At 32.4% G+C, this 23,966-nt stretch overlaps 1 protein-coding gene across 2 annotated transcripts in view; it reads left to right on the plus strand.

The window, feature by feature from the left end:
* Best1 (bestrophin 1) overlaps positions 1–23,966 on the plus strand; it is a 91,725-nt gene that overhangs the window by 38,817 nt on the left and 28,942 nt on the right. For both annotated transcript variants that reach the window (XM_072539912.1, XM_072539913.1), the window contains exons 2-5: positions 10,574–10,684; positions 15,763–15,934; positions 18,000–18,202; positions 23,288–23,456. In XM_072539912.1, coding sequence (XP_072396013.1) covers positions 10,574–10,684; positions 15,763–15,934; positions 18,000–18,202; positions 23,288–23,456 — 655 coding nt within the window. The remainder of the gene's footprint in view (positions 1–10,573; positions 10,685–15,762; positions 15,935–17,999; positions 18,203–23,287; positions 23,457–23,966) is intronic.

The raw sequence follows: 23,966 nt of genomic DNA on the forward strand, positions 1-23,966 counted from the left end.
TGTTCCAGAATAGAATTTTGGCTTTATGACCTATAATATGAAATATGCAGGTACACCTCGTCATGGAAGCGACAAGGAAGCTGAAGACAGGGACGTAAAGCTATCAACCATGCGACCAGCAACCGAACCCAAAGGGCTCTTTTCAAAGCCAAATTTGGCAATTGTTAGCATAAATATCAAGGGACTAACAAAGAAAAAGCAGCAGATTCTTGCCGAACTCAGCAAAACCAAAAATTGTGAGATTTTATGTCTCCAGGAAACACATAGAGATGGAAGTGCATGGATGCCAAGGATATATGGAATTCATCTAATCGTAGAGACGCCACATCCACAGCACACGGAGGCAACCTATTTCGAGTATTGTCCCTACTTACTATACACATATTTTCTACCTGTATACTATTTCTATTAGCTTAAAATCCATAAACTTGTGTAAAATAAAATATTGTTGCCCTTTTAAAATTAAAGTGACAAATTATCGTATAATCTGCTTATTATGTTGTTCAACAAGCAGGACAAAGGTTTTTCGCCTTTTGTACGTAAAGCGAAAAAGCATTGACGTTTGAACGGAATATTCTAAAACGAGAACCAATACTTTCTTTTTATGCTAATACCGCACACTTATTTCGGTCTTTTCCCAAAATTAAATTGTTGGACCCAAAAAAAGCAGTAAGTGAATAATTCCATTTTGATTTTAAAATACATTTCCTTTGTTCTATATGTGGACAACTGTTGAAACCGACATCTCTGACCACAAGCGGAAAATATTAGGATGTTGCCAAAAACACGGTTTATTTATACCGCACGTCTAATTAATAGTAAAAAAAAAATAAAAATTACATACATCTGACGATGAGTAACTGTCTAGTGTGCGAATAATTGTCTAATATTCATTCTCACAATAATAGAGTGATCACTAATAATAATGATTGAAAATTATGAAATAATTTAATATCTTTGAAATCAAGCCGTACAATATACATTTGCTACTGAAATATAACCTCATCATGTTACAAAATAATATTTTCATACTAATAAATGCAATGAATATCCATAAATTAATTATTAAATAAATAAATAACCAATACACCCAGATTGATTTGTTATATTGCCTTTTTTTCTCATTTTTAATTCTGCAAAACTCAATGTTTTTTCTGTCAATAATTTTGTCATAAATAATAGTTATTTAATAACTCTTATAAATTTTCAGAACGTGTTCGAAGCAATTAAAAAGTTAAAAAAAGAAAATCTCCTGGCGCAGACCAGATCACCGCAGAAGTGTAAATGTTATGCATATGATCTGCAAAAAGATTTGGCAAACCGGAGAGTGGCCCAACGAGTGGACAACATCCACTTTCATCCCTATATTCAAAAAAGGAACTCCGCTAGATTGCAGCAACTACAGAACGGTAACCCTAATATCCTATGCAAGCAGGGTTCTACTTCATGTAATCCATGAAAGACTAAAAGCTTTTCAATTACCTCAGATATCAGAAGAACAAGCGGAATTTGTCCCTGGAAAAGGCACAAGAGCACATCCTTAATGTCAAACAGCTAATCGAAAAAACTCGTGAATTCAATACTCCTATGCTAGGTGCTTTGTGGATTACACAAAGGCCTTCGATAAAGTCAAATGGCAACAGCTATGGTCCATATTAGCGGAAATGGGAACACCCCTCCACTTAATTCAACTAATTAGAAGTCTATATGAAAATAATACGTGCACAGTAAAAATAAACAACACCCATTCCGATCATTTCAGAACAGAGGCAGGTGTCAGGCAGGGATGCATAATCTCGCCAACTCTGTTTAATATCTCAGCGAACACATTATGCCAAAGGTACTAGACGGATGGAAGGGTGGAATATCAGTAGGAGGTCAAAAAATCAGTAACTTGAGATATTCTGATGACACTTTAATAATCGCGGCAAATCAAGAAGAAATGGAAGACATAATGAGGTGACTGGAGGAGAAAAGCAAAACATATGGACTAAAGCTAAATAGGAGTAAGACAAAGATCCTGATAGTATACAGAGCTCGGAATAATCTTCAACACATTAAAGAAATTGGGGGCTTTGAATTACTAAATAGTTTCATATACCTGGGGTCCCTAGTAGCAAATGACGGAGGGTGTGACAGAGAGATACGTAGAAGGTTGACTATTGCTAGAACAGCTATGATGAAACTGGTAACAGTCTGGAAAAATTCTAGCATGACAATACACACGAAACTAAGGCTGGTAAAGGCACTTATTTTTACCATAGCCACATATACATCCGAGACGTGGACCTTAAAGAAAGCGGATAAAAATAAACTAGACGCTTTTGAAATGTGGGTATACCGCCGCATGTTAAGAATATCCTGGATTTATCATCACACTAACATATCGATATTAGAACAACTTAAAGTAAAGGATAGATTGCTTAAACAAATACAACAGAGATATTTGCAGTATTTTGGACACATTGCTAGAAGAACAGGTACGATGGAAAAACTGATAGTCGAGGGTAGAGTTGAAGGAAAGAGACCTAGGGGAAGATCTCCAAGCCGTTGGGTAGATCAAACAAAAATATTGATTAATCAAGGGTTAAATGAAGTCGAACAACTAGCCCAGGACAGGGAAGGATGGAGGGAAATCGTGAATAAACTGTAAAGGTCTGATGGTGTCACCACATCCCAACAGGGATTAGGACTGAGGAGGAGGTTCGATCCTGTGAGATCATCATCAGTGAAAATCGTCTAAAACATAGTTGAAACTAGCCACATAATAAGTCAGATGACCCTTAAATAATTAGAGTAATGAACATTATAATTCTTAATGTCGATGATGACCTAGTGTCTTAAGAATTTTAGCGAATAATCACGGTTAGCTTGATCTACGTGAGATATATCAGGTGTTAAATCAATAATCAGAGAGTAAAATTTGGCTTCCTTTATTGTGTTCACTATTATGAGTTGCAAATCTTTCGATATAATAAAAATAAATTCATCACACACGATAAGTAGTGTATAGTACTGCTGCCGCAGTTTTTATATTTTTCTTGTGTTCCTGCAAAAATGGATCGAACTCAGATAAATATGCCAAATACCTGTATAATTACCATTATTTTCACTAAAAACACTTCATTTTACCACGAAACGCTAAAGAGTATAAAGAAATAAATTTGATTGTCGCTACTACACTTTTAAGTACTTCCCTTCAATATATTTTTTTCATTTTTCATTTGTTTTTTCAATTCAGTATCAATGCGTCCGGTAATTTCAGATTTTGTTATAAAAATTACAATGAAGTTGCCGGAGTTTTAACTCGCTAATAATTGTTCTGAATAAGGAGGCAATACATAATTTTCTTGTGATTTGTTTTGATCCTTCGTTGAATCGAATAGATGATTCCAAAGATCTATTTATTGATTTTGGTGGATTTTTATATAATCAATATCACGTTATTCGGTTAAATAAAAATAAAAAATTGATTATAAAAGGCTCTAGGCACGTGCCTAGGTTAGCCTTAGCACGCCTCTGTACTAAAACAATTTTTAATTGAAGGTGATTACTTGGCAATATCGCACTTAAGGAAGCCCTTAACGATAACTTTTCATCGAAATTATATTCCACTTATCAATTTTGCAGACGCGTACCAAAAAATTTTTAATTACTTATTTAAACACAAGTAATTACGTAAAAACTAAATCTAAGACCGATATAATTATTAAATTATCATGTGTCTTTTGACAATTATCTATAGTTGTCTAACAAATTAAAGTAAAATTGTATTCTTATTAGAGAGTACCTAATACAGAACTTCAAAAAACAGAAAACTTTGGAAAATACTTATTTTTTTCATTAGACTAAACAATCTGAAATTTTAACATACGATCTCGTCATTACATATCATTCTCTATTTATATAATTGCTGTGTGCTGTAAATGTTGTATTTGTTTTTCTTAATTTAAAGTTTCCTTGTGTTGATTTGTTTATATAAATATAAAAATATAGTATTAAGTTCGTATAAATTAAAATGAAGTAAGCTAAACTATTATTATGTGAATACGTGTATATAGTAGTGCATTTGTTTATTTCAGTAAATTCTCGAAATATGAAATGAAGATGGCACTAACCACTAAAGAGTTAATAGCTTTGTTAGAAAAAGAGTCAGATTGTGAAAATGCTGACTCACTTAATGTGGTTTATTTGCCGCCGAGATTAGATTAGAAAGTTTCAGATGTAGAAGACATTGATGATAATATTATTTGTGAAGAATCAATAAAATCGGATATGCAGGTACATATGAAATACAAGTGATTGGGAATTCTGACGATTCTGATTATGACATTCCTCTGAACTACAGATAAAACGTGCAAAGAAAAAACCAGGCAAAAATAGTTAATCCAAATTTGTCTCAAGTTGTAACAACAGATATTCCTTCGTGCTCAGTAGTAATTCAACATCAGTCTGATTGATATTTAGACAATATAAAAGCCAACCATGGGGGCAAGTCGTATATTGAAGTTTTTTCACTCTTTTTTGATAAAAAAGTAATTGAGAACATTCTATATTTTACAAATATTTATACATCGCAGAATAAACGTCACGATTTTGAAATGAATAACATAGATTTAAAAAAAATTATTAGCATATGTATATTATCTCGTTCACACTCTGCTTCAAGTTGATATGCATTGGTCAAAGGATGAGGATAAAGAAGTGCACATTATAAAAGAAAGCATGAGCCGACATAGATTTATATTTATAATTTATAATAGTGAAGAAACCGCTACATCAGTGTCAAACTTAGTACATGGACGTCAATCTAACTTTGCTTTACCAGATGAAACCAGATTCGACAATATTGGCCACATTACAAAAAGAGACGATAGTGCAAGAATGTAGGATATGCAAAAGTAATACTATTTATTTATGTAAAAGGTGTAGAATGCAACTACACCCCGAATGTTTCGAAAATGTTCACCTTAAAATTTAATTTACATTTAAGATACAATATGTTCCTTTACTAAAAATTGTGCTGTTTTCCTTAAAAATGCGAAAAAAAATCTTTTTGGTTGTAAATTAGTCTCAACTTATACGTTTTATTCCAATCTAATAAATTATTTTCTCTTTGTATATTGAGGGGCCGTTAATGGGTTAATACTATATAAAGAATAAACTTGCCTCAAATTTACTTTACTTACCTCAAAACTATTTTAAAGTTAATAATAAAGTCTATTTAATAAATATATTCCCAAGAAATAGAGCACACTACGCCTATGCACATTAGGGTGTCCCGTATTTGCATAAAAAAAAAATATTTTGAGCTACACTATCGCAAGAGCTATCCAAATTTGCGTAATTTTCCAGAGAATATAAAAAATGTAAAATAAATACGATAGCATGTCACCTTCAGGGCTCTACTAGACTTTAAAGTTTTGTAAATTTTACGTTTGTACAGACCTAAATCATATACTTCAAATAATACACAAATTATATTTAAAAGATATTTTATTATTAAAATTAATGAAAAAGCTTCAAAACAACTTAACAAACAAAATAGATCCTATATTTGATGAAAAAAACTTAAAAATTTGAACTTATTTTTGTGTCAAAAATTTGGCATTTCTTCCCGAGACTCTAACCTGATTCTGATAAAGCTATCTCTAGAAGTAGCACCAGTTACATTCTGCGAGGTCTCTGTAATCAGTTTAACATATCTTTCCACAGATTGTGTGTGGCAGGAAAAGTCAAAAATATACAAGCTTTCATCTTTTACCATGATGTGAAGGTCCTCAGTAGAAATATGCCGAAGAACCGGTGGTGTTGTAACCTGACAATCCTGACATTCGTGCCACATAATAATATCGGTGTAATCTTTAGTAGAGAAGTTAATTTTTGGTGTTTTAAATATTCTGCGTTTATCGCTACTTTACTTACATAATTAGTTGAAAAATATGCTTCGCTCCATCCTTAAAAGACGCTTTTTGCTTAATTCTGAACCACATCGGAGCATATACTTTAACAACATAGTTTACAAGCAATTGTAAATTTTCTGATGGATTAAGCGTACTTACATAAAGTCTGAGTAGACGATTAGCAGTAGTAAGCCATCTGTAGTGCGCCATTTTTCCATGTTGACGGTTTGCCAATTCAGGAGTACAGAAACCGGTTAATACTGCTTGACATATTTCATATAGATATTTTTGATCTGTACTTAATTAATTGACCACATTTTTTGGCAAGTCAGGCAAATTACCATTCACAGCACAAAAAGTCACGGTGAATTTATTTTCATAAGCAATTAACTGTTTTCCAATAGGTCCGGAGTATTCTCTAGGACCCGAAGTAGAACCATCTATGGTCAGGAACAAGTGACGAAACAGTAACTCATTGGCATGAAGCAAACAAACACACCATTGTGACGGTCTTTCCAAATACTCCTCTAAATATTGAATCACACCACCCTTCCAGCCAATATTAGTTGCAGTTCCATCACATACAACGCAAATTACATCATCTAAATTCAAACTTTGACCCTCAAAAAAAGTTGTGATCGAAGTAAAAATTCAATTTGCAGTGCCACGACTAGGCGTTGTATGTCCCAACTAAATTGATCCGGGTTCTGATAGCAATGAGATGTGTTCTTCCAAAATCTCTTTGCGATGGTAACGATTCCCCATTTTCTCATTTATCAGGGTCTTGTCCTTTCTTCTATCAAAGTAAATGCTATTTACAATAATACCTGCAACATCTTTTGAAGCATCTCTTCGGGCTTTACATACAGCTCTGTGGATTTTGTTTTTATCAATAACCAGTGTCAGATCTTCAGTAGAAACCAAACCCACGTCAACCAAAACGGCAGAAGCAGCAGCAGCAGCAAATCGCATCGATAAACTGTATCTATCACTTTAGCAACTGTTGGCAACTACAACGTATTTCTATTAAACGTGGAAGTCGACGGTGTCTCTGTTGAGAAAAAGTCAGGCACTGCTTCTTCTTCTTCATCGCAATTTGCTGATATAGAATCGGTCGTTTGAGTAGGACACAACTTTTTTGGTGCCCTCATTGATTCTTCTGATGTAACCAAAGTTCACAGAATTCTCTAAACTTTAACGGAACGTATAATACGACGCAATATTATACAATCGTACAGTACAATCTCAATTTATTTTAGTTCAGGAGCCGAAAAAATATTATCACAAAAATGACAATTTTCCCAAACTTTGAAGATAGGTAGAACCCTTAAGATATATTTTTATTTTATTTTTAAAAATACTGTGATAATATATTGGTAATTACATAAATTTTAAGAGGTCTTGCATTAAATAATGTTTTATATTTAGTTCAGGATGCGAAATTAAGTATAGTGAAATATTACCATAAAAATGACAATTTTTCAAATCTTTAAAGTTCGGTAGAACCCTAAAGATATATTGTTATAATTTTTTTTAAATTATTGTGATCATTTACGAGCAATTACCCCAATTTCAAGAGGTCTTGTATTAAACAAAAACAAAAAGCGATTTTTCGGGACACCCTAATGCACATATTTAATGTATAACGAATAAACTAAAATATCAAATTTCTCTCATTCCCATTCTTTCTAAGAACGTAAATATATGTAGACCAGCAAAATATTGTTAAGTTTACCGATGTTTCAAACTACTCAATGAACTTGTCTCACTATACACTCGAGAATCGCACCAATTTATATTGTTACGCGGGCAAATTTTTATGAGACTATCTTACTTTTTTACATATCGCACCCTCAGTGCAAGACTGCAGTAAGTCAGAATAAGTAAGTTTCGAGATAAAGACGATTTTGTTTATTTTCGTGCTAATATCGATGAAATAAGACACAAGTTTGAAGAAAAATTAACATTTAATTATTATTTTGCATGCTTTTTAGCCTATATTACATTAACGAAAAATAAAAATTTAAATAAAATAATATTAATGCTAAAAAAATTAGGAATTTCAAAGTTACAACACTTTTGCACGAAGACAATTGTTAATCACTACACATTTAGTATTGGAATTTTAAAGTTACAACACTTTTGCACGGAAAAAATTGTAAAAAGTGTAGACACACTTTCTACAATGAAACAATCTCTGTAAATAAGTAGTAATATTGTTATCGTGCGGTTTCGAATATAAAATTATTTTGATAAATAAACTTTAGTATTATTGTTTCTCTAATACATTGTGTCTATGTACTTTTAATCATTTTGCTTAAATCAGAAGTATTTTTTTGAACGCCCCTATTTCGTTCAGTTTACACTAGCAGTAGAAATTCTCACCATTGAATTTGAAAACAAGAGTAGATAAATACATAGATTATAATACAACGATTAATTTAAATTCAACTTACTCTGCATGTCGTTGCTATCCTCACTTGTCTGCGCACACAGGGATAAAATCCTCAATGTTCTGGAACTATTAAATTTTGACATTTTCGAAATCGTTAATTCTGCATCTATCACTTGCAAGGGCTAATAACAGATTATATTAAAAACTACACTACTAAAATGTACCTACTCGTACTTCTTCCCTGAGAACTTGTTTCTAATGAGTTAATAGGGTAGGTAAAGAGAAAATAATCTCCAACAACGATAGGGATAGTACTAAACATTACATTTAATGTATTCACAGAAATCACCTGGTAGATAAAGGGAAAGTAATTCCCGGGGTTAAGTATATACGTTTAATAAATTCCAATAAATCATCGGGTAAGTAAAGAAAAAATAATCCCCAACAGCAATCGTGGTTTAGTATGGTAATAAACTTTACATTTAATAGAATCCAAGAAATCAGATAGCTACCTAGAATAAATAGGTATTATACCTAATAAAACGGCTTATTGTTAGCGGCAATTTAATATTTTTATTTCTGCACATGTTTCTGATAGCCACAAATCCTTCGCTTTGTAATGACAATGCCATAACAAGGTAGAAACATTATTTGTAAAACTTTGAATATTTTTATTTAAATTCAAAACAAAAGGACTATAATAAAAATATGCAAATCAGGCTACCTTGAGTAAAGTGATTAACAAAAGGATTGGAATTCACTACCTTAGTAAAAGTTGGGAATTACGTGGGGACAATAATATGATGACAATCACCCCGGAAGGTTACGTGAAGATTTAATATAGTTTGGGATTTAGTTTTTATAGAACAAGTGAGAATAGATATTTTTAACCTGTCAGTATTGTTAATACACAAGTTTTAAGATAACTGTTTTTCCTTTCATAAGAAAAAATACTTTTTGGCTGTAAATAATTAGTCTTAATTTATGTGTTTTTAATCCAATCTAATAAATAAATGGTCAAATGCCATCGCAAACATTTTATGGAAAATATAATGACACACAAAGGACATAAAACGTACATGAATAGATTGGTCTCGTTAATCTTTGTTTATTGTCTCGACCGTTAATGGATTACGTAGACACACTGTATATTAATATTAAACACCACAGATATACATATTAAAATAACAAATATGACAAATATCTCACTTTTTTCGTGGTTTTCATTGCTTGTTATCGAAACCATTGCAATGTTCCGTGCAAAACTGTTGTAACTCTGTTACATTAGAGTTACAACAGTTTTGCACGGAACTTATGTACAAAAACGAAAAATAGTTAAACTGTTGTTGTTGTAATATTTAGCCGGTTAAGCATTTGAAAGTTACTAAAGTTTTACAGGGGATAGATATGCATGTTTACAATCGAATTCCATGATTACTTCATTTTCATAAAATTTTGAGTTACTGCAGTCTTGCACTGAGGGTGCGATATTTACATGGGCGAAGGATACACAATATAAATGACCCCGATAAGAATTTACTGCTGACATTTTACATGGTTGCCGCTACCGTTTAGTTCAATTTGTAGATTAGTCACCTTTAATTGAAAATTGTCCGACTGGTAGTTGTTAAGATCCTCTACATGAACCGAGAGCCGGATTGCTGTCGCTGGTCTCTTTAACGGGGTAGGCGCAAAATTTCGGGCCAATGCTTTTTAAATGCAATTATTTTTTTCGAATCCTGAAAAAACTAACAAATATTTTTGAAAAATTTAAACGCAGAATGACAGATTACATTATTACCGAGGGCCGAAAGTCCCTTAGAATAAACAAAAAGTATTTTTAAATATTTGATATTAGATATTTCAAATTAAAAATCACACTAAATTTTCTTTTTTTTTTCACCCCTGTAACTTATTAAAATAAACATTATAGAAGTTTTCAGGGACTTTCGGCCTTCAGTAATAATGTATTCTTTCATTCTGCGTTTAAGTTTTTCAAAAATACCTATTAGTTTTTTTAGGATTCGAAAAAAATGAATGCATTTAAAAAGCATTGGCCCGAAATTTTCTGCCTACGCTCTTAAGTGATCCAGACCAGACCCGTTGATCCGAGTCTTCAAAAAGATCAGTATTCTATCTATCCATATCTACAGTTATATTAATTGGAGTACTTTTAAAAAACTTTTTATATAGACAATCGTTGATAGCATAAGATCTTATTATCTCTTAGATATTGGTACTGCTTCTGTTATAATTATACTGTTTTTTATTGCAGATGGCGAGGCAGTCTCTACAAATTAGTATGGCTCGACTTACTACTATTCTTAGCTATATACTATGGTTTAAATATAATATACAGATTTATATTAGATGACTCTGGACAAGTGTAAGTTTTTAGTTGCGTAGTATCTAGTAATAAATGTTCACAGAACTGTTTAAATGAAAATTTTTCCCGTTATTACAAGCAGTAAACCTTATAGTCATGACAAATGCTCCATTTACATGGAAATGGTACACGTGTCATCTCTGAAGGAATGCACATTTCTTTGTTAATATCAAGTAACTGTAGGTCGGTCAATATTCAACTTATACAAAAAAGGGATAAAATTTACAAAATCCATATAATTACTGTAATAAATTCTTTAAATTCCAATTATGTTACTATAAGCTTTTAATCTAATCTCTTATTACGTAATGTAAACCTTTTACTGCTCACTAAAACAATATTAGACATTTTCTCGATCATTTTAACATTTAACATCAATCCAGTCATCGCAACTTTTACGGGGTGATCGACGTACTGGTCTATACCGCGGTTTCAAAGAACGTCGGTTTCACTCGCAGCTCGTTGGTGCTGAGAGACGAGCGAGCAAAACAATCGTGGTTGAATAAGAATTGATGTAGATTATGTAGAACATGTCTTGCTCGTAGTCTGAAGTTGTGTGCTATCTCGCTAGAGCACACCGCGAAATAATGAAAAAAATAAAAATTGAATAGAAAAAAGACAAGAATTGCCTCACACCTATTTAATTCAAAAATTGTTAATAGAACCACTTGATTACAGAAATTATCTGAGGATGCCTGAAGAATCATACAATAAATAAATAAATCGACACGCAGTTTTACATGACGAGCAGCGATCCAGGCTCGTCGGTATATAAAACCGCGGTATTGCAGTTACACTGGCGAGCTTGTAGATTAGACCCTTAACACAACGTTTCCTCTTTTTATTATACTTAACCATAATCTTAATCATTGTACAATTTCCGTTGCCTTTGTATATATTAATTGGCGTCTGGTTCTAATTAGGGCACTTCTGTGATGTCCATTCTTTTCAGACGACCAAATCATTTTAGCTCTCTTCTTTTCACTCGCTCTTGTTTTTTGGCTGACATTTTATTATGTTTTTATTTCGACGCTTTAGTATTTGGTCCAATTATTGAACGAAATGTTTAAAAGATCCTCCAATACTATTAACAATAGATTAAAAAGTATTACAGAAGCGAACAGGAGAAGAACAACACAGCACTAAGCAGTGGATATTCCTCTTTTCCTGATATCCAAAAATCAGAAAGTTCCATGTTAACAAATTTTAATTTAAAAGTATTAGCGCAAGACAAGTCAATAAGAGATTCTTTTTCTAAAGAAGTAAATTCTGATGTAGCCTGGGCACTAAATGGATATTGATTCCATGTAAATTTATCATTATCGTATTTTTCATACAATCATACGAACACGCTGAATTTTGCCGAGAATATTAATTTTGAGACCCCAAAAAGATGCAAAAAAGTTTAACCACTTTTACCCCCAGGCTTCCCTCTAGAAGGGGGGTAAAAACGCAAAAAAAACGATTTACCAAGAATATGTACACCGTAGAAAAAAATGTTTCAAATAAAAAATGTAGCTGAGATAAATTTAAATAACAATGTTTGTAAGCATTTTTTGTGTAGAATAACCGTTCTCTTAGAAATAACGCTTGAAGCGACCGTCGATTTTGCTTGTCAGTTACACGCGCGAAATCAATGTTGAATAAAATTTGTATCAGCTCGACGATAAAAATTCGATATCTTTAGGTCAGCTTTCGTATGCAGTGTTTGTATTTTGCCGTAAATAGGGGCGTAGGAAATTTCGACACTAAGCAGGTAGCGACTAAAATTTAATGGCAATTTTCGACACCAGCCCCAATTCCCGTTTTTATCTTACAGGTATATTCGACACCAAATAAATAATACCATAATTAATTAATTTATTTATTTTAATAAAAGTAATGTGTATTTTATTTCTTTATAACTGTAATAATATCTAAATATAATACAACTAGTACCTAATTTTTGTACATTTTACCGTTAATATACTTGTATACAATGATTTATTTGCTATTATAGGAATGATAAGATACAGCTTTTATAAAATCTAACCTACGTATTTGTTGGGATCGTAGTTTATCCATCATTTTCTCCAAAAATGCCAATTTAGCCTTAACAGTAGTATCTTTGATTTTTGGTGGTATATGTAAACTATTTATTTTGACATAAGTGTCTACTTGAAATTCTTTTAACTTTTCAATAAAAATAAAAATAGGATGTGTTGAATAAAAAGAATTAAATCTCGAATGAAAGGATTCACAGGCATTTGTGGTCCTCGCAATAGACGGATTCTGATTAGACCATATGTGTGGTGGAAATAGAGCGCTATCGAAAATGTAATTTTCCAGTAAATAATCTGCATATATATCAAGTGTTGCGTTTATAGGTTTATATGACATTAAATCATAAAGAAAGCATTCTTCAACTTCTGCTGGATTTAAATAAGTTAAACCAAACGTATGCCTTAACCATTTTCCAATTTCTGAATTTGTATCCTTATATTCTTGTACCAAATCCAAAGATTGAATTTTTTTAAACCAGTTTTGGTGTAAGTGAAAACGGCATCCACTAATTTTTGCATTGGGCCACATATACAATAAAGCACAGTGAATTGCTTTTTCAAAGTCCACAAATATTTCAGTTGGCTCTAATGATAATTGAAATGTTTCAAAAATCTTACTTAGACAGAAAAGACCTTAATAAAGAAAATAAATTTTTGTATGTCATTGACAATTTGTCCTTTAACAAACAGTATGCTAAAGGAACATAATGTCCATTTTCCAAGCCATGTATAGTAAATAATTGTAGAAAATATTTGGTACTGTATGAAAATGTACCATCCATATACAAAGTTTTTAATTTACACAACAAACGAATATTTGTCTCGCATGAAAATACAATTACATTTAATTCAGGATGATTTAAAAACAAAAAACTTTCATTGCGACAGGTTTTAGGAGAATAATTACTAACCGCGTTATGGACTTCTGATATGCTTCTTGGTAACGGACCTGGTAACAGTTTACGACGACAGTTGTAAATGTTCTTTCTTATGCTAGCTATGTCAGGAACCGTCAGCAAATTGGCATCACACTCAGCAACAGCAGTTCTTGTAATTTTGGCAGGCTTTTCCGATGTGTCCTCTTGGGCTTTTCTTTTACATGCATTGGTTACCATCTTTACTTCAAGCTTTTTTGGATCGGCTTCATGATTATGTACCAAATCACTTCTTGTGATGGTGAGGTCCTCACAGCCTATTGTAAACACTTTTGCGGAACACTTAGTGTTTCTTTGGATGCAGCGCCAAAATATCTCGCCGCTTTTTAACACTTTCTGTTTCGAGAACGAATGATGCTCCACCACTAATAAATCTCGACCACGGGAACTTTTTATCAAACTCATTTTTTAAATATCCGTATACGTGCACAAGTCAACGTCAAACAAGAAATAAATTACAACTGAAATAATTTAGTCACAAGTACACAAGTGCCACGCCCCCCGCCGTGAAAACCCGCTTGTCCTGCTTGGGTGCAATGTCCATCGCCGCTAATTACCTACCTACCTGCTTTACGCCGCGGTGTCGAAATTTCCTATAATAAAATTTGACCCTTCGATTACCCCAGGTACAAAGACAATTTGGTGTCGAAAGTTCGCCCGCCGGTAAATAGACTCAGATTTTATACAGGCGTTAAATAAATAAACGTGATGCGATATTTCCCATTTTTTATGATTCTCACGAGATCAATACAATCTATCCCTTTCATTGACTAGACACTATGAAGTTTCGATTACCTTTAAAACCTATAGCGTGAAATTTTGGTTTTAAGTTTTGGCCACAAATGTGAGGCATTTGAAATATGCTAAAAAAAAACGCTGAATTTAAACTTTCATACAACAAACGATCTAAACCATTTAAAACCTATTTTTTAATTCAAAAAAACAAAACTTCTGCAATAAACTACACACAAAACCGTCTTCTTATGCATTTCCCCTGACGTGTGATCTTTTGTAATGTAACACATTAAATTCTGCATTTATTATTGTGTTTATTATGTTTAAAAATAGAAATTTTACTACAACTGGTCAATGAAAGTGATCAATTTTATTGATCTCACGAGAATCGTAAAAAATGGCAAAATTCGCGCCACGTTAATTTATTTAACACCTTTGTAAAAATTGAGCTTATTCTCGGCTAAATACAGAAACTTCATACGAAAGCGGGACTCTTCGCCTTTAAAGCACATCTTGGTTTTTGTCGATAGGACATTTAGATCAAAAGATATCGAATTTTTTCCGTCGAGCTGATACAAATTTTATTGAACATTGATTTCGCACGCGGAACTGACATGCAACGCTTCAAGCGTTGTTTTTAAGATATTCTACACAAAAAATGCTTACAAGCATTCTTGTTTAAAATTATCTCAGCTACATTTTTTTTTACGGTGTACAGATTCTTGGTAAATGGATTTTTTTGCGTTTTTACTCCCCTGTGAGGGGGGTTTTAGTGGGAAGCCAAGAGGTAAAAGTGGTAAACTTTTTTGCGTCTTTTTTGGAGTCCCAAAATTAATATTATCTGCAAAATTCAGCTTGTTCGTATGATTTTTAAGGGTCAACTCTCTGACGACTGGACTATATCACGATAAACTGTTTTTTACTTTTAAAAACCCACCCCATTCCACTTCCCGACCTCAGATCATCCATAAATTATTTTTCTTTTAATTTTTGTTATATTTTCTTCCTTTTACAATGGGATACATCCTGTTACTATTTTTTTTTACTTTTTACCATTTTCAAAGGCGTCGGCCGTGCTCTTAAAGACAGTTCAAGGGATTTTGAAAAATATTTTAAGTCGAGGAAACCGTTTTATTGAGGGTCGTTACATTAAGGACAAACTGTTATATCAACAAAAACGACGTTATTGTAACATTAACAGCGCTACGGGGACAAAACATTGACACGTTTCACTCTAATTAACCGAATTTCTAATTCCCAGAAGTGATATGACATTCCCACTGTGAATTATCACTACAATTATTGCCTAATTAACAGATCAGTTGAATTAATTAATTACTGTCAAGGTAACAATTTTTATTTTTAGGATTTTCCAGAATATCGTTCAATACTGTGATGATTACGCGAATTTGATACCTTTATCGTTCGTGTTAGGTTTTTATGTCACCGTCGTGATGAACAGATGGTGGAGTCAATACAGGGCGATTCCACATCCGGATCCAGTAGCCGTATTTGTTAGCGCCACTGTACATGGGCACGTAAGTAAATCAAGAATGTTTATGTTTTCTATTTACTCAAGTATTCATAACTATTCATAAACTGGTACTCTTCAAGAATTTATCAATGCGCTAAACTGAACGTAATCAAATGAGACCAATGGATAAACCACTACAAAGCACTCTGGCAAAAACAGGAAGCAGTTTGAAGTAATAAAGTTTAATACGACAGTCAATATCGCTTAATTTAATCCTTATGATAATAAAAAAAGTGGATATATTTAGATTTGCTTGCATATTTAAATACCTTAATCAGAAAAACGATAAATAAGCCAATTATAAGGCTATACAATTACTATACGTTCTATCGAATGTCTCATAGGGATACCACAATGTGGTTTACCTTAGAGGTTATTGTTCGTTCGCGTATTTAATATTGTATGATATATATATATATATATATATATATATATATATATATATATATATATATATATATATATATATATATATATATATATATATATATATATATTCGGTTTTTTATAACGTCTTACGACGTTGTCCGACTCCCAAACGCCACTGTATTCTGTCTTGAGTTAGGTCTTCGTCCAGATTTCGAGCGCTAATCGCTTTCCTAACTCCCAGGGTCCAGTTCTGTGGTGGTCTTCCTAGTTTCCTCTTCTCTGGGGGTTGCCACATCATCGTTTTTTTAGGCAATCTTTCGTCCCCCATTCGGCTCACATGCCCATATCATATGAGCTGTTTTCTCTCAATATCCTCAACTATAGTGCCCTCTATACCCATTTGTTGTTTTATCACTTCATTCCGTATTCTGTCGGCTCTTGATATTCTCATCGATCTTCTGATGGCATCCATTTCCGTGGCTTCGACCTTTTTCTTAGATTTTTCGGTTATTCTCCATGTCTCAGCTCCATAAAGTAGGCTAGTTTTAACCATTGTCTCATAGATGTTCCATTTTCTTTTCTTTGATATTTCTTTACCTTATTGTAAATTTTCTTTTTTTCTTTACTTATTGTATGAACCTTTTTAAAAAGCTTTCCAATATTCAAGCAACCTATCTGTCAAGTAGACAGAGGTGTCGTAAAATGTTTTTCGTAGTTTTAAAGAACCATTTGCTTGGAGTTTTTGACATTTCTGACGTTTGCTAATAAAATTATTTTAGATTTAAGTTTCAAAATCCAAAAAATTGAAAAGAATAGGAAATAAGTACACCACAACAACATTAAGAACAACCAACACAGATCTATGTTGTCCAAAACCAAACCCAATAACACCCAAGAAAAATTAAAGAACTGCATCTATAAAATACCCTGTGAATGCAACAATTTCTACGTGGGAGAATACTTAAGGCGTCTAAGTGTCAGGATAAACGTGCATGAAACAAACATCAAGAATAGAGACTTCGACAAATCCCAGATATGCAAACATGCCTGGGACACGAATACAGAGTACGATGGAAAGATGCATCATTAATCATGAAACAGACATGGAAACGAGAAAAATCATCCTATTTAATGAAGAAAAAGGTGCAGGAATCCCATCGGCAGAATGTAGCAGGCTTTGGTTGAGAACATATATCAATAATAGCGGATTAAAGGAAGTCGCTGACATCTACAATTATACACAATACGTATGCAACACAATACACAAACATATAATCTATCTTAAACACATTCTACAAACAAATAATGCAATAAAACGCACAAACCAGTGAGAATTTGATATTCCAAGGGTAAAATCACGCTCCCTCACATTTGTTGTCAACCGAAAGGAGGCTATTGGCTGCAAGATCATGGCCGAGTAAGTTAGCTGTCAGTTTTGAAAAACATAACCCAATTTAACGATTTGTTGGTTATACTTTTCGCATATTTTTTTAATACCTTTTACAAACGGTATTTAAAAATGTAATTTTCATTACAATCAATTGTGACTTAACCCCTCATAAAGATAATATATAATTATTTGTTTCTTACTTTTAATATTTCTTGTAGCACTAAATTGAATACCTTTGACATTTTATTTTGTAAATTGAAGGGCCGATAATCAATTAAGTACTGCTATTAAAATAGTTGATATGTTTTAGGATGAACGTGGTAGGGTAATGAGAAGAACTATCATGCGGTACATGTGTCTATGTGTCACGATGGTATTCACGATGATCTCTCCTAGAGTTAAGAAACGTTTTCCTACTTTAGATCATTTCGTAGAGGCTGGTTTACTCCAACCCAGTGAGAAAGATATCATGTCTGATCTTAATGTTAAATTTCCGAAGTATTCAAAGCACTGGTAAGTCGTCAGCATATTAACTAACATATTAAATTCATTCATCTGATTGGCTAATAGGGATCTGCAACTCAATAGTTAGTGGTATTTGTAATGTGCTGAGTGAATTCCCTCGAAAAGTAAGATCAATTATTCGTGGGACTAATTGGCACGGTCGTTGCGGATAATGGAAATCGCGGATCAGCCACTAACTGGTTAAAGAAAGTCAAATACGAGCCCCTTCCCATATTATTTGGCCCAACTAGATTGATAAGAAAATTTTAGGGAATAAAAATAAAATCATCATCATCAGTGGCGTTACAGCTCTTTATGAGCCAAAGCCTTCTTCAGAACAATCCTCCATTCGCCCCTGTCTCTGGCAACTCTTCTCCATGCTCTAATTCCGATAGACTTCAAATAATTTTCTAGGTTGTCTTGGTACCTAAGTCTCGGTCTTCCTCTTCTTCGTTGTCCGATCGGCCCTCTTCGGTCAAAAACTTTTCTGACTATGGCATCTGAGTTGGCATCGAACAACATTTTTGAGTTTCCTGATTATAGAAAATATTTTATAACGTAATGAAAACTATTGATTAAACAGAATAATAATAAATTTAAAGAAACACATAGAATGTCAAAAGAATTGGCGTTATGTGCGTTCATCGACATAGAGGGACCATTTGATGAAACTTCAATATAATCTATTAATACCGCCGTAGCAAGAAAATATGTTGTACAACTTTCCATAATCAAATGAATTCAACCAGATCGGAGAAAAATAAAAAAATTAGAGAAAACATACACTTCTTCTTCTTCTTTTTATATAGACATGACTCTGTCTGTTTTTCAATGTGCCTCCAGTAAATTGTCGTTCCATCCTTTTCGTGGTCTTCCTACTGATCGTCTTCCTATTGGGGAACCGTCCCTTACTGTCTTTACTACTCTATTTGTTGTCATTCTGCTTATATGATCGTTCCATTCTATTCTTCTATTTCTTACCCAGTTCTTGATGTTCTCCACCTTGCATCTACGTCGCGTCGTATTTTTACTGTACTTTTAGCTCTGTCCCATAGTGTCTTACCATCAATTTTTTTAACCGTTTTCATCTCTGCTGTTTCTAACATCCTTTTTGTCCTCTCTGTGTCAGGTCTTGTTTCTGCCGCGTATGTCATTATTGGTCTGATGACTGTTTTGTAAATTCTGCCTTTCTTTTTTTCCCAATATTTTTATTTCTCCATATTGTTTCATTCAGGCAGCCTGTGGCTCTGTTTGCTCTATTCACTTAGTAAACTTGCTGTTGTAATTAGACATTTTGTCTTTTTTGGTGAAATTAACATGTTAAATTTTCTATCGGTTATATTAAATTGGTGCAGCATACGTTGTAAATCATCTTCACTTTGAGAGACTAGTATTGCGTCGTCTGCATAGCAGATTATTTTAAGTTGTTTTTCTCCCATTTGGTATCCTTTTTTAGTTCTTACTTTTTTTTATTATTTCATCCATAATCAGGTTGAACAATAGAGGACTCAGGGAATCTCCCTGTCTTATCCGATTGCCAGCTTCAATAGGGTCGGTTAATTCTTCTTCCTCTTTTACTTTTATTGTGTTGTTTTGGTAGATATTTTCGATCGTTTTGATTATTCCTAGAGGTATCTCTCTTGCGTACAGTAAGTGGATAACGTCTTTTAATTTGACCCTGTCAAATGCCTTCTTAAGGTCCACGAAGCATAGATATGCCGGTTTGTTGTATTCTAATGATTTGTTTTGCACTAGCCTCATTATAAATATAGCGTCGGTGCATGATCTTCCCGACCTAAAACCTAGTTGTTCTTCTGCTAGTGTTATAATTTCATTCAGTTTATTTGTTATCACTAGACTTCGGCAAATATGCAAATAAAAATGTAGAAAATATGCGCATAAATATGCACGTGTTTACCCGAAAATATGCAAATATTTTACAAAATATGCATACAAATAAATAAAAAAATCGTAAAATAGTAACAATTTTATTTAAAAAAAAAGTGTACATAACTAAATATTTCCTACTATTCATTAAGATTTACATTTATTTTAAGTAACTACATCATTTTTAAGTATGAATAAACTTATTTAGAATTATGGTAACAATAAATGACCAAGTGGTGTTCAAAATTTTCTAACAAAAACTTGTGGCTTCTGTCTGAGTACATATATTTATATATGGAAAAACTTCGTTCAACATCAACTGATGTAACGGGAGCATTTTTCAAACTAACCAAAACATTTGGTTCTAAATTAATTGTTTCCGAAATATTTCCAGCTAGAACACTGACTACTTCAGAAAGAATATGGTAACCTTTATTTTTTTCCATAGTAGCTTCAAATTTTTTTAAAATATCTTTTCCAATATTACCTCTAACGTTCCGACAACATGACGCAAATTCTTTTATTAATAATGCTGTACTTTCGAACAATGACAGTTTTGGTGATTCTAACTGAGTAATTGTTTTTTGAACAAAACTAAAATTTGATTTTATAAATGAAAGTTCTTGTTGAAGCAAGTTACTCTGAAAAGTTTGTTTAGAATCCAAAAGAGATTGGGAACTTTCATCTGTTAACGTATAAATTATGTTCTTTATTTTAACAAAATGATCTGCATAAAAATTAGCTGCTTCTAACCATGTTCCCCATCGCGTTAAAATAGGTTGTGGTGGAAGAGGAATGTTAGGTAGCATTTCTTTATAAAGTTGAATTCTTATAGGAGATTTAAGAAATATTTTTTTGACACTGGATATCATGGTATTTACAAGAGGAAACTTTTTTCGTATTTCCTCTGCAACTCTGTTTAATCCATGCGCTACACAAGTAACATGTATTAAATCTGGGAAAAATATTTTTAAATTTTGTCCTGCTTTCACCATATAAGGAGCAGCATCCGATAAAATAAGCAGTAATTTATTAGAAGGAATAGTTGTCGGAAGAAAAAAAGTTGCTAATGTTTCTTGTATAAACCGCGAAATTGTTAAAGCATTTGTTTTCTCAAGTTGCTGGCATGAAATAGGATGAGATTTTGGTAAGGTATCTTCTTTAAGAACACCAATCAATAAATGAGCAATATACTTTCCTGAGGAATCAGTGGTTTCGTCTACAGATATGTAAAAATAATTATCTGCAATTTCTTCCTTAATATTAATTAACACCGACGAGTATAGCCCGTTCACGTTATTTCTTCTTAGAGACCGATCACTTGGAACATTAAGTTTGCAATATTTTTTTAGAAACGAACTAAAATTTACATTTGCTAATTTTGAAAGCGGTATGTTTGCAGACACTAATGCGCGACACAAGTCTTCATTAAAAGTTTCTTGCTCATCTAATTTTTTTGAAGTAGATTGGAAACATTTAGCCATTGAAGTTTGATGTTTTCCTCCTATTTTTCCTTTTTTTGCAATGTGTGAAGCAGTTCTCACATGTTGGTCTATCTGAAATTTCTTCTCACATGCTATCTATAAATAAAAATAAAAACCTTTATTTTAACCCAACCTTTAAAATATAAAAATATACAAGGTGTTTTTGGTTAATCAAATAACTGGTTTGGAAAAAAAACACTCGCTAAGTGTTTTAAATGCAGTATTAATCCACAAATTTTTTGTTACTAACCATTAGTACATCATATGACTTATTTTAAAATTCAACAAAATTTTTTTTTTTGTTAATTCAATTACAATAAAAATAATTGTGTTTTAGAATAGCTGACTTCATAAAAAAAAGTAAAGGTGAAAAATTTTTCTAAATACACACCATTGTATTGTACCATGGACAATTTTTTCTCACTAAAGGAAGCTATTTTTCATTTAAAAACAACCTACGAGTACTAAATTTCAAGTAAATACGTTTATTGGTTTTAAAGTTATTGTTGTTATTAACTAAAAGAATTTAATTTTTTTTAATTTTAACACCCTATATCTCGAAAAGTAAATAAGTTTGACCCCTCATTAACTATATCGTTTTGTTCAATTTTTCGAGAAGTATCTACAGTCAAACGTTGTAAGTGTCATTTGGAAACACCCTGTATGTATGAAATATTAGATATTTAATAGAAAATATTAGATACTTACAATTTTGCCACAGACTGAACAGTAGATTTTTCCCATATCCATAGACAGCTCTTTATAAGGTTTAATCCAAGTTGAAGCACTGGTTGTTTTACGCATTATAAAATCACAATCTTCCTTTTTGTTACGCACAACGAGTGTTTACGCTTTGAATATCAAAACAAAAATGATTTACAAATCTGAGCATCAAATTAGAAATGTTTAGGTACCTAATTCAATAAACTGGGAGATTTTGGAAAATCCCTAAATTAGGAACAAAACTATTAGCCGTTTACCTGCTGTTAAGATACAATAAATTGTAGATAGATTTGGGGATTAGATCATAAAATGCAAATGAGCGAACCCTTAGCGATTATCCAATAACTGAATGCCTCAGTTACCGAGACTTTTTAAGAATGTTGAGGGCTACTTAAATTGATCTTCTTTGAAATTGTAAATGTTTTGTACCTGTAGAGATTACGTACTTAGATCATTTCTTGATTAAAATGACTACAAAATTTTATACAAGAATTGAAATAAATTGGTATGTTTAAAAATTTTCAAATACAGTATAAAAATCTGAACTTTTATGCACTTTATGCAAACTTTTATACAAATATGCCAAAATATGAAATATTTGCATAAAATATGCACAATATGCAAAATATGCAATATGCATATTTGCCGAAGTCTAGTTATCACTTTGGTTGTTAATTTTAGTGTTGTATTTAATAAATTAATTCCTCTGTAATTTGTCGGGACCGATTTGTCCTTTTGATTTGATTGTCCTTTTCCTTTCTTTTTTGTTTCCTGTAGAGCACAATTGTCTATTTGTTTCTCTTTCAGCACTTGGGTTATTTCTTGGATCCTTGACTTGAGCGATCTGATATTCCAAGTAGTAATTCTCATCTGGGTTTTGGATGTTTATAAAAACATACACTTGGCAGACAAAAATATTGCTACAATTCTACAATGAATAAAAACTACCTATATGTTCTATAATATTTAATAAATATAAATTTAGATCATTTTTTTGTAGGTTGCCTTTAGTTTGGGCCTCCAGCATAGTCACCAGAGCCCGCAAAGAAGGTCGGATCAGAGACGATTTCGCGGTTAAAACGATCATAGACGAAATCAATAAATTTCGAGGACAATGTGGACTGCTGATAACCTATGATCACATTAACATTCCATTAGTTTACACTCAGGTAATATTTTAACATATTTTTAAATTTAAATGCATAGATAACAGATGTTAATGTAGATTTTACAATTCGATAAGATGTATTGCATAACTATTGAGTGTGGTTGTTTTGTGTATTTGAATATGATCAGTTAAGATGTCATTGGCGTACACACCAAGGTAGGGGCAAACAAATAGGTTATTATTCGAATCATATCTTATACAGCGAGGGACAAAATTATGGAATAATTCATTTTTTTTTTCGAGAATAGGCGACATTTATTTCTTGAGCGATTTAAATGTATCCTTTTTCTTCGCACCGTATTTATATTTTCTTTTTCTGCTATGTAAGATCTAAGATTCATAAATTAAGAAACAAGCAAAATGAAATAATATCACGTAGAGACGAGTTAATACAGGTCGTCGAGGTTTTACGAGGAATTATATGGAAATAGACGAGAAGATCAAACAAAAATACAAACAGCCATTTCAAAGATCATGAATCAAGGTTCCCAAGTAATGCCAGAAATAAAGG

The sequence above is a fragment of the Diabrotica undecimpunctata genome, chromosome 8 (assembly GCF_040954645.1).
Source record: "Diabrotica undecimpunctata isolate CICGRU chromosome 8, icDiaUnde3, whole genome shotgun sequence".
In the NCBI taxonomy this organism is placed as follows: Eukaryota; Metazoa; Arthropoda; class Insecta; order Coleoptera; family Chrysomelidae; genus Diabrotica; species Diabrotica undecimpunctata.